At 45.1% G+C, this 11874-nt stretch overlaps 1 protein-coding gene and 1 long non-coding RNA gene across 3 annotated transcripts in view; both read right to left on the bottom strand.

Moving 5' to 3' along the window:
- ZDHHC8 (zDHHC palmitoyltransferase 8) overlaps positions 1-5545 on the bottom strand; it is a 65954-nt gene extending 60409 nt beyond the window's left edge. For both annotated transcript variants that reach the window (XR_014493732.1, XM_083373245.1), the window contains exon 1: positions 5216-5545. Coding sequence is in view for 1 of the 2 variants with exons in the window: in XM_083373245.1 (XP_083229371.1) it covers positions 5216-5319 (104 nt within the window). In the remaining variant the exon portion in view is untranslated. The remainder of the gene's footprint in view (positions 1-5215) is intronic.
- A 2318-nt stretch (positions 5546-7863) lies between these two features.
- LOC310646791 lies at positions 7864-10192 on the bottom strand. The gene is made up of 2 exons (XR_014493761.1): positions 10151-10192; positions 7864-8393 (listed from the first exon to the last, which is right to left on the bottom strand). It is a non-coding gene; the product is annotated as an uncharacterized lncRNA (long non-coding RNA).
- Positions 10193-11874: the final 1682 nt, after the last annotated feature.

Raw genomic sequence — 11874 nt, 5'->3', positions numbered from 1 at the left:
CGAAGGGGGGGGGGGGGAAAACCCAACCATTGAGGAGTAAAGAGGCTGGGAGGGAAGGGGGGGGGGCTTTAAGAATTTCGACCCTTCCCCTCTGATGGTCAGCCTGCTATTTTGGCCCACCGAGGAAACCTTGGTCTCTAGTTAGCTAGCTGGAGGAGAAGTCACCAACAGCATAAATTATGCTTCTCCGCAGCTGGAGCCAACGTCAGGAATAGCTTTCCTAAATTTAGTCATTTCAGTTCTTTTGGGGGTAGGGCTGAAGGGGGTCTGCAGAGAGAACCCAGCCATTGTCATTCTCCTGGTGGGCCTCTTAGGCACCGAAATTGGGGACTGGTTTATATAGAGAGTTGATTTGGGCTCCTTTCTAAATTCTTTCAAGGTCTAACATCCATAGTTTGGTCTAGAGATTAAGGCACCAGGCTTGAAACTGGGTGATGGCGAGTTCTAGTCCCATTTTAGGCATAAAAGCCAGCTGGGTGACTTTGGGCCAGTCACCAGGAGACGGTGAGTTCTAGTCCCATCTTAGGCATAAAAGCCAGCTGGGCGACTTTAGGCCAATCACCAGGTTACGGTGAGTTCTAGTTCCTCCTTAGGCATGAAAGCTGGCTGGGAGACTTTAGCCCAATCACCAGGAGACGGGGAGTTTTAGTCCTGTCTTAGCCATGAAAGCTGGCTAGGTGACTTTAGAGCCAATCACCAGCTGACGGTGAGTTCTAATTCCACCTTAGCTGGCTGGGCGACTTTTACACCAATCACCAGGTGAGGTTTGTGTTAGTCCTGCCTCAGCCATAAAAGCCCGCTGGGTGACTTTAGAGTTAGACCAATCACTAGGAGACGGTGAGTTCTAGTCTCACCTTAGGCACGAAAGCCAGCTGGGTGACTTTGGGCCCATCCCTCTCTCAGCCCAACCCACCTCACAAGGTATGTTCGCCCCCCCCCCACACACACACTCCCGCGTTATTTGTATGAAACTAATAAAAGCGGGTTATAAATTACATAAACAAACAAACACATAGTTTGAAAGTAATTGAAGTCATGGACTTCATTTGAGATGGCGGATTGGGACCAGGAGGTCTGCAGGACCACGATCTGAATTCTGTCCGAGGAACGCCTGGTTACCTATATCGGTTGAGTCCCAAATGGGACAAAATGGGGTCTTCCTCCAATAATCTCTGCCTCTTGAGGGTCAGTGCAAACAGGACGGAATAAATAGACAGGATACGAGGGAAAAATAAGAGAGAAATTCCCCACTCTCGTCATCAAGGGAGGGCCTGGAAAATGCATGAAACACACTCATCGATAAGTGGGCTATTTTGTTGGGTTTTATTTAGAACATTCATATGGATGCCCATCGGAGGCACAGGCGACCCCCCCCCCCCGAGTTACAATGCGCAACCGGGCCCAAAATTTATGTGGCTAAGTGAAACGTTTGTTAAGGGAGGAGGTTGGCCCCATTTTACAATTTTTCTGGCCACGGTTGTTAAGCGAATCGCTGCAGCTCTTAATGTTAATAACTCGGTTGTTAATTGAATCGGGCTTCCCCCGAGGCTTGTCAGAAGATCATAAAAAGTGACCGCGTGACCCCGGGACGCTGCAGCGGTTGTAAGTGTGAACCAGTTGCCAAGCAAGATGAATTCTGATCACAGGATCAGGGGGCTGCTACAAAGGTGGTGTGAAAAATGTTCATAAGCCACTTTTTTCAGTCCCTTTGAAATGAACTGTTCCAAAGCCGAGGATTACCTGCCTATAACTCTATCTATCTATTTATTTATTTATTTATTTATTTATTTATTTATTTATTTATTTATTTATTTATTTTAATCCCATTTATATCCCGCCCTTCTCCAAAGACTCAGGGCGGCTTACACAAGCTTAGCAGTAGCCTTCATTCTATGTAACTGCCTGCTTATTAGGGCTTTCACACACACCCCAAGCGGCATTATTACAAAGTCAGCTTAATTGCCCCCAACAATCTGGGTCCTCATTTTACCTACCTGGGAAGGATGGGAGGCTGAGTCAACCTTGAGCCTGGTGGGACTCGAACCTGCACTAATTGCAGGCAGCTGGGGTTACTTAAGGAGGCATTAGCCCACTGCTCCACCAAGGCTCTTTTATTTATTTTATTTTATTTTAATTCCATTTATATCCCACCCTTCTCCGAAGACTCAGGGCGGCTTACAAGCTTAGCAGTAGCCTTCATTCTATGTATATGCCTGCTTGTTAGGGCTTTCACACACACCCCAAGTGGCATTATTACAAAGTCAGCTTAATTGCCCCCAACAATCTGGGTCCTCATTTTACCTACCTCGGAAGGATGGAAGGCTGAGTCAACCTTGAGCCTGGTGGGACGCGAACCTGCACTAATTGCAGGCAGCTGGTGTTAAGGAGGCATTAGCCCACTGCTCCACTCTAGGCCTTCCACAAGACAATAATATAATGAAATCTCTATAAACAAATAAAAAACCACAATTGGAACAGTCCCCACAAGTGGAGCATCTACCAAGCACTAAATCTACCTCTTCTGCAACTCAAAAGCGTTAGATCTACTCAACGGAGGTCTCAACCGTGAAGACAGCCTTGAATCGAAAACAATGACAAACAGATTCCTCAAGGATTATTGAGAATGCCTCGTTTTTAGAAAAGTAGTCCACAGAAAAATCGTTTAAAATGTAGATACAAAGTATGTTGTATATAAATATTTGCTCTCCTGTTGTTTTTTTAACACGGGCCTTAAATGGGTTTTTTTTCCCCATTGGAGGGGGGGGGAGATAAACGAACTTGTAACTTGGTTTCTGTTTTGCAAGATGCAAATTAGTGCTTTTGGGTCATTCCTGTAAAAATATTTATTCCTTTTATTTTAAAGAGCTGGGACAATAGGTTTCAACCTAGTTAACTCAGAAACAAATCAACCAGCAATTTAAAGGGAAAGAAAGAAAGAAAGAAAGAAAGAAAGAAAGAAAGAAAGAAAGAAAGAAAGAAAGAAAGAAAGAAAGAAAGAAAGAAGAGACAGATAAACAGAAAGACAGTAACAGAAAGAAGGAAAGAAGACAGAAAGACAGATAGAAGAGACAAAGAGACAGATAAACAGAAAAGAGAGAAAGAAAGAAAGAAAGAAAGGAAGAAAGAAAGAAAGAAAGAAAGGAAGGAAGAAAGACAGATAGAAAAGTAGAGACAAAGAGACAGATAAACAGAAAGAAGACAGAGCAAGGGAGGAAGGAAGGAAGAAAGAAAGAAAGAAAGAAAGAAAGAAAGAAAGAAAGAAAGAAAGAAAGAAAGAAAGAGAAAGAAAGAAAGATAGAAAAGTAGAGACAAAGAGACAGATAAACAGAAAGAAGACAGAGCAAGGAAAAAAGAAAGAAAGAAAGAAAGAAAGAAAGAAAGAAAGAAAGAAAGAAAGAAAGAAAGAAAGATTCAGTTAAAAAGCTAAGGAAGAAAAAAAAAACCTCATGGGTGTTTTGCTTGATTATCCAAGAATATTAGTCCTGATCCTTTTGTTTTTCTCCTGCTCTGTCACTGAAAATCAGACTGAAGGTGAGGCAGTTAAAATTGAGCAGGGCTGGTTCGAGAAAAGAGAGCCATCTTTCAGTTGCCAGTTCCCCATCCTTCACTTCCTCCACAAAGCCTAGCCGAGTCCTTCAAGAGCACTTCCCCTTCCATCATTGCCATCCGGGACAAATCCAGGCCATTTCTGGCAGACACAAAAAGGCTAACAACCCATTAAAGGAGCGGAGATAGCCCAGCATTTATCTTTCTAGCCGGCATTCCATTTTAGTATCAAGTTGCAAGGGCTTCAAAAGGCATTTTTTTCTCCGAATCGAGAAAAAAAACCACACACACAAAACCCAACATTTCCAGTTCAAATCAAGGGAAGAAAAAAAAAACCACAAACCTGCATATCAGATGGAAATGAAGAGCATCACACACACACACACACACACACACACACACACACACCAATCTCCCCTTAGAATTATAAGCTAAGTTAACCTTTATTGCCACTTTTTTCTGTCTTCACACTGGCACGCATTAAAAGATGATATTCTGATACCTGCTCTCAAAAGAAAATATGCGCGCACGCACACACACACACAAACACACACACACTTAATCACAGTCCTTTTTTTTCCCCATAGCGGAAGAAAAGAGTCTTGAGAGTTAATATGAACACAATCGTTTCGTGAGAAACATTACAGGATTTATAAACGAAGCTAAAGCGCTCTTTTGCTGCTAAAATGGGAGTTCCAACTCGGGGTTTTGCAAAGCAAAAATCCCAAGGCCGTTGGTCCTTCCTTTCCCTGCCACGCCAACTCATGGCTGCATCTTTCTTTTTAAAGACTCCCAACTTTGAAACCCAGTTTGGGAAAGAGAAACCCTTTTCGGGGGTTCCCCAAAGCAGAAGTCAACTTCTCCACCCTTAAAATGGGGATAGCTGATACAAATGATGGGTCAGGAGAAAGAATTCTGCAGGCTGTTTGTGCCTCCAGATCCTGGAAAATTTAACCACCATCCACCCCCCCCCCCACACCCCACCTCTGTCTCCTAAGGATTTCTTCTCCAGCCTAAGAAATTTGTTGCAAAAGGACGGGGTAGAAGATGGGGGTGGAGGGGAAAAAAAAGGGGTGGGGGTGGTTGGAATGGGGAAAATCAACAAAATTTGGAAGCTCCACGGCCTGCTGATCAGGCTGGCATAGCCTAAAGAACCAAGCAGAGCAGCTTCATTTTGCAGCTCAGCTGCACCCAGAATGTTGTTTACTTAAAACACACAGCTCAACACCCTCCTTTACTCCCCAACCCCAAACACAGATACAAAAGCTGTGGGTCGGTGAGAAATTTGACCACCATAATTCATTTGTTGTTGTGTGTTGTTTTTTTTCAAAGGCCAGGAAAAATAATTCTCAACGAGAAAAGGAGGTAGGTGCCAGAGAAATCGACTTACAGAGTCAAAAAATGCCTTTGCTTCCCCCCTTCCCAAATAGTCCCAGCATCAGTCCCAACAGAGAGAACTGCACCACCGTATCTCGGCCAAAATCTTTTTTTTTTTTAACCTTCCTCTCCTAGGAGCAATCTGGTCGTGAAGGCAGCTCATCAGCCCCACATCCCAGAGGGTTAGAAAACCTCCATAGGTAGCTGTCCTTATTATTTATTTTTTTAGAGGAAGGATGGATTTTTTTGGGGGGGGGAGAGAGAGAGAGAGAGAGCGCTGCAGTGGACTTACGTGAAGACGAAAAAGAGCGAAGTTGACCCCACTAATAAGGCGGCTGCAGTAGAGACGGGGATGTATTTTGTCGGTTTAAATCTTTTTCCGATACTGCTGGGCATTCTGTGGATTATACATCACTGTGCGTTAATCCAGAGTATCCGAGAGGCACTGGGGACCCAGAGAGACAGAGAGAGAGAAAGAGAGAGAAAGAGAGAAAGAAAGAGAGAGAGAGGGGGAGAGAGAGGGCTAGGGCGTGGGGGAAGCCCCCGAGATGAAGGTCTTTGCACTGCAGCGAGATCAAGCAAGGGGAGGGGAAAAGGGGTAGGAAGCGGAGGAAATAAAAGGGGGGGAGGAATTGAGACGGAAAGGGGGAGGGAGAGAAAGAGAGAGAAGAGGGGGGGGAAAAGGGATGGGTAACAGCTGACCTCTTTTGCACAGGAAACTCAACCCACAGAAGCCAGCCCACTCGGCTGATGTCAACCAACCCCTTAAGGTAGCACTGCAAAGAGCTAGAGGGAGATGGAGATGATGGCAACAGATTTAGGAAGCAGAAAACGGGTGTTGGGGGGGGGGGACGAGGGAAGGCCTGAAGCTCCTGAGATGCCTCCTCACCTACCGGTCCCGAAGGCCTGCTCTCCTGCAGCTGGATGCCTCCCCGCACGGATTCCACTTTCTCCTCCAGAGATCCTTCAGCCTTCAGATCCTGACCGCATCTTCGCGAGGCCGCCCGGGAAGGTGCAGAGGCCGAGCGAAGCCCGAGATCCAACAGACTGGGAGGAGGAGGAGGAGGAGGAGAAGGCAGAAAGGGTTTTGGGAGGGCGAGGGAAGAGACTTCACCTTGGGATGTCGACGTGCCAAGGTGAGCTTTGAAGGGCCAAGGAGGGGTCAAAGAAGACGAGCAAGAGGAACAGAGCAGCTTTGTCGAACTCCAGCTTTGCTCCAATGGGGGATTCTGGAGAACTTGAGACCTTACATCCTTTGATGCTGTGATGCTTCTCCTCAACTGCTATTACCCACTTGGGGTGAAATGTGGGGTATCTTCTGGACCATCTCAGCTGCCGTTGCTGCTTTTTATACACAAAGCCCCTCCCCAAAAGAAAAAAAAAATTGGGTTTCCACGTGTAGGGTTTTACAAGTCCCACAATTGTTGAAGAGGCATAAGGGGTGGGGTGGGGGAAAAAAAAAGAGTATAAATTTTACCAATAGTCCTTAACTTATGACCACAACTGGCAGCAGTTTCCACTGCTAAGATGGTTATTGAGTCTTGCCCAATTTTATGATTTTTTTGGGGGGGGGAGGGGGGGCAACAGTCGCTCAGTGAATCGCATGGTCGGTAAGCGAATCCTGCTTCCCCCATTGACTCGGCTGGTTGGAAAGTCGGCTGGGTAAGGTTGCAAACAGGGTCACGTGACGGGGCCGGGGAGAATGCTGCAATGGTTGTAAATGTGAGGACCGGTTGTAAGTCCCTTTTTGTCACTGCGGTGGTAACTTTGAAGGCTCGCTAAATGAATGGTTATAAATCCAGGACTACTGTATTCATAAACGATGAAAGCAAATTCATATTAATGAAGACTTTTGGGAGATCTTATTGGCCTTTTAAGACTGATGGAACAATTCTAAAGAAGTGTGGGCATTCTGTAAAATCGCCAAAACTATTCTTTTCATCCCACGGATCTTCCCCAGCCCAAGATCATCAAACAATGTTGATATAATTGATCCGCCACGCACAAGCAGCTCTTGCTTAATTTGCGGAAGGGAAGCAGCTATCGTGGTTAAGCCCATCACTCACTTAGGTTTTAATTCCATTTCACGCAGTTGCACATTTACAAGTGCTCTCAAGTGAACGCATAGGATTTGAAGAAAAAAGTTGGATGAGCTTCCGGCGAGATTTTGGCAGCATCGTATATAAACCGTAAGCCACAGTTTACAACCCACAAAGGCCACGTTTGCTCCCCCTCCCCGATGCATGCCATAAACACGCCACGGTGGACATTTTGGATCGTGTGTGATCAAACCCATCCCCTCACGCTTGGCCTTGCATTTAAACACGTCTTCCTTTTTCTTCACTTATTCTGAGAAGATGTGTTTCTCTCTTTTTACAATGGGCGCCTTTTGGCTCCAGCCTCACAACTCCAGGAAATCTCAAAAATAAAATAAAATAAAAATGGTAGCGGATTGCTTGATTTGGGGGTTTTGTGTGTGTGTGGACGAAGGTGCAAACTACGTTTTGTATTACATAAATGTTGATATATAAATAGCACAACTGAGTTATACAGAATCCGAATGGACCTAGCAACAGGGATCCGTGTTAAGAGCCTGCATAAGCAGTCGGGCAGATTAATAAAACAAGAGGCTGAATTCCACGATAACTTTAATTTCTTCCTCCTTTAGCTACAAGAGGTTGCAGAGGAAGTGAGGCCCAATACTGTTCAGGGCTGCGGCTTCAAGAGTGGGCTGTCTGTCCACGCTGTCTTTCTGGTTGTACGCCACGGAACAGGGTGGGAACCAGAGACTGGCACCTGCCTTTAATTAGCCCGGTCAGAAATTTGAAGAATTCCAGTGCACCCATAAGCAAAAACAGATTTTGTTTTGTTTTGTTTTTGCATCCATTCTAACCACGGTTGCAAAATACATCCCATTTCGAACACATTGCTTTTTCCCCCCGTTTTCACGGATGGAATTGGAAAGTTTAACCTTCACCTGGGCATTGCTAAGCACATTGGTTTGTGCTTAAATTGTAAGCCGCCCTGAGTCTTCGGAGATGGGCGGGATATAAATGGGATTAAAATAAAAATAAAATAAATGTGTTTCAGCGTTCGTCATTTCTCAGAAATCCGGCCGCAATCTGTGGACCGCATTAGATTGTGAAGTCTTTATGCCATCCACAGGAAGTTCTGTGTGTGTGTGTGTGTGGGGAAGCCACAGTGAGCAAGTTCAGGACTGGCAGGTTACACCACTCGTCTCCCTCAAACTTAGCTCACAGGTGCATCTGCCTGCACAGGCAGAGATGGTTGCACTTTTGCACAATCCACACACTATTTTGCACCTGTGACGCGACAGCTGGCACTTTGCTTTGGGGATGGCTTTTGTTGATTGTGAAGGAACACACCTGATGGAGCGAGGGAGGGGCAGATTGATGTCCTCCCCTCCCTTGGATGGCAAAGGCCTTCTAAGCAGATTTCAGGCAAAGATGCTGGGGAAAAAAAAGGGATCAAAACTGCAGTTGTTGTACTGGATCCCTTAAATTTCCATCCACACCACCCCTTTTGTGGTAACCGGTCCAGATTCCAAGTACACACACGCACACACACACGCACACACACAAACGCAGGCCTGAAGGCCCTGGGGTGACCTCCACTGGGCTTAGAAGATAAGCCAGATCTTCAGTTCTTGAAGAGCGGCAGGAAGTCCGAGACCATTTGGGGAAGCCAAAAAGATGATGGAGATGGAGATGGTGAAGCTTGCCAAGATGACATCATCACCATGATCCAAGTGTGAATTGAAGGACTTTGGCGTTCCTCTTTAAATCATTCATCCTGAGACGCAGTATCCCTGGTTAGGGCTTGGCTAAGCAATGCAGGTCCTCACCCTCATCCAATCGATTTCATAAAGCTTGAAAGTGGAGTCCACTTCTCCGTACGAGAAGTACAAGACCACAGCAGTATCAAAGCGTTGCCAACTCGGTGGTTCTCTCCTCAAAGTTAGACCTGTACGTGTGACCCAACCTTGTCAGCCCACTTGACTTTATACGGGTTGTCCTTGGTGCCCTCTGAGTTTGGTAGTTTCTTTGCAGCTGTTTCATTACCCATCTAGACAACATCAGCGCCAGTAGGGAGTTAGGGTTTGTGGAGTCCTTGGGGCTGAGCTTGGTGGCTTTCTTGCAGACGTTTCATTACCAAACTAGGTAACGTCATCAGGGCTACCTGACCTTATTGAGCAAAAGGCTTTTGTCCTCTGAAGCAGCTTTTATTTATCAGACTATCTTTATCTAACTTCCGTTTCATTTGTTACAGTTGTGAGCCTCCTAGAGTAGCCCATGGCGATATAGGAAGCAAATAAATTTGATAATAATCGTCTTGCCCCTGGGAGCCTCCGGAGATGATGGGGACTGCGTTTAGGACTTTGGATGTTAACACCTTCAAAGCTTGAAGCAGTCAGCTGGTAAAGCCATGTTTTCAATGTCATGATCTTCTTCAGACCCCTTTTGTTTCGCCAACAGCACCCTCTGGGATTAAGCACTAAAGCCACTTGGCAAACTAAGCGGCCAATAGAATGTTACCGTAGAAAACACAGCTTGCAGTGAATATGGTTTTCATCGATTTGTGAGAAACTCATATAGTCTTCCCGTTTTTAGCGCTAATGGTAATAGTACGTGTATCTTACATACGGATTTTTACCAAGGACTTGGGTTCAAATTTTATTTCACCACTATGCAGAGAGAGATGAATTATTCATAACAGCTTCAAATAGCGAATGTGGTTACGATTTGGGGAATAAATCCAATCAATTTTTTCCCCCTTACTGATCTCTATGTATTGTATTTATGTTGTGATGCAGTTTTAGGCAATTTACGACTCATCCATTAGCATTATTTTGCCATCACTGTGTACAATATTCAGACATTCTTCAAATTCATTTCAGGAATCCTGCCAGGAAGGCAAAAATGTCCCAGGTAGGGTTGTGTGTGTGTGTGTGTGTGTGTGTGTGTTGACTCCTGGCAACTGCCTGAATATGTCCCTAGTTTTCTTGGCAAGGTTTTTCTCCTTCCTAGGCTGAAAGGGCCTGGCTCAAGGTCACACAGCCAGTTTCATAGCTCAAGCAGAACTAGAACTCACAATCTCCTGGTTTCTAGTGCTACATAACCGCTACAGGTAGTCCTCGACTTACAACCGTGCATTTAGTGACAGTTTGAAGTTACAAGGGCAACTTATGACCATTTTTCACACTTACGACTGTTGCAGCATCCCCATGATGCAAAATGATCAAAGTTCAGCTGCTTGGCAACCGCCTCATATTTATGACAGTTCCAACGTCCCGGGGCCACGCCATCCCTTTTGCGATCTGCTGACGAGCAAAGTTAATGGGGAGGTTAGAGTCACTTAACAACTGTGTTAACTCACTTAAGTAGTGATTTACTTAACAACTGTGGCAAGAAAATTAAAATGGGGCAACATTAACTGTGCCACTTAGCAACGTCAATTTTGGTGGTAAGTCGAGGAGTACCTGCACTCCAATCTGGCTCTCCCTATTTAAAGGTAAAGGTAAAGGTTCCCCCGCACATGCGTGCTAGTCGTTTCCGACTCTAGGGGCCGGTGCTCATCTCCGTTTCAAAGCCGAAGAGCCAGCGCTTGTCCGAGGACATCTCCGTGGTAATGTGGCCGGCATGACTAGACGCCAAAGGCGCACGGAATGCTGTTACCTTCCCACCGTAGTTGTCCCTATTTTCTACTTGCATTTTTACGTGCTTTCGAACTGCTAGGTTGGCAGAAGCTGGGACGCGTAACAGGCGCTCACTCTGCTAACTGCAGCTTTATTTACTCACACCAGCCAAGTGGCCGACTATGAGAAACGGAGGCCTGCTGCAATATATTCCGTGACATTTAATAAGACGAAGCACGGCTTCAACCTGAGTAACTCAAGACACCGAGACCAATTTCCAATTAAAAAGATGATTTGCGCATTTTTCTTTTGTGGTATCTTACTTTATGCTCCTGTTTCTTTTACACAGCATCGTTGATACATTATTTCGTTTTCATATATAAAGTTAAACAAACACTATATAAATCCCGTCGGTATGGCTTCGTTTCTGTTGCTGAACATGTTTCCACCATAAAAAAATTGCAATGGGAAGAGGCCTCGGAAAAGCACACACAAGCGTTGCATTTTACAAAGGGAGCGAACAGAGAAGGCAGCCCGCATAGTACATTTACACACAGCAACAACAATGCAATTGTTCCCTTTCTCTCCGTCTCCCCCCCCCACCTCCCAAACCCAAGTGACAGATGAGGAGCTGCGCTACAAAGCCACATTCAACAGATGCTCTTCCCTTCACACATCATTCACCTTTTTTTTTTTAATGTCCCAGAAATCACAAGACAGAAATCAAGTTGTTAAAATAGCTCAAAGGGCAGAGGCCATCCATTACACACAGGTTATCCTGAGACATAGAGATTGAGGGTTCTAAGGACCAAAAGCACAGCACACCAATTGTACCCCCTCTTACAAGAATTAAGCAGAACAAAGAAAGATGAAGTTTAAATGCATTTCAAAGTTAGCGGGGGAACAGCGTCTCTTTCTGATAAATCATTTATAGTGATTTCAACCTGCAAATAAGCGTTCCAATGCCCTTTTACCTTACTGCGGGATACACTGAGACGTCCTTGGGACTGGTTGAGGTATTTCTGCATCTCCCTATCTGCAGTCACGCCTGAAGTCAAAATATAATGAGGCAAAAAACCTACACTACAAGGAAGAAAACGTATACATCCGTAAAAATGTAATGATGAGTGGGGGGGGGGGGGGAAGAGAGAGAATACCAAGGAAATATTTAAAAATTTCAGAAAAAGGTCAAGGGTGAGTTTCAAACAGTTCTGCCGTTAAAACTGAACAAAAGCTTTTAATTAAAGTAATAACAAGTCTACTGCGTGCGCTGTTTCAAGCAACAGAAAAGGAAT

Source organism: Vipera ursinii, assembly GCF_947247035.1.
Source record: "Vipera ursinii genome assembly, chromosome: 14".
NCBI classification, from domain to species: domain Eukaryota; kingdom Metazoa; phylum Chordata; class Lepidosauria; order Squamata; family Viperidae; genus Vipera; species Vipera ursinii.
This window is presented reverse-complemented; position numbering and strand designations above follow the sequence as displayed.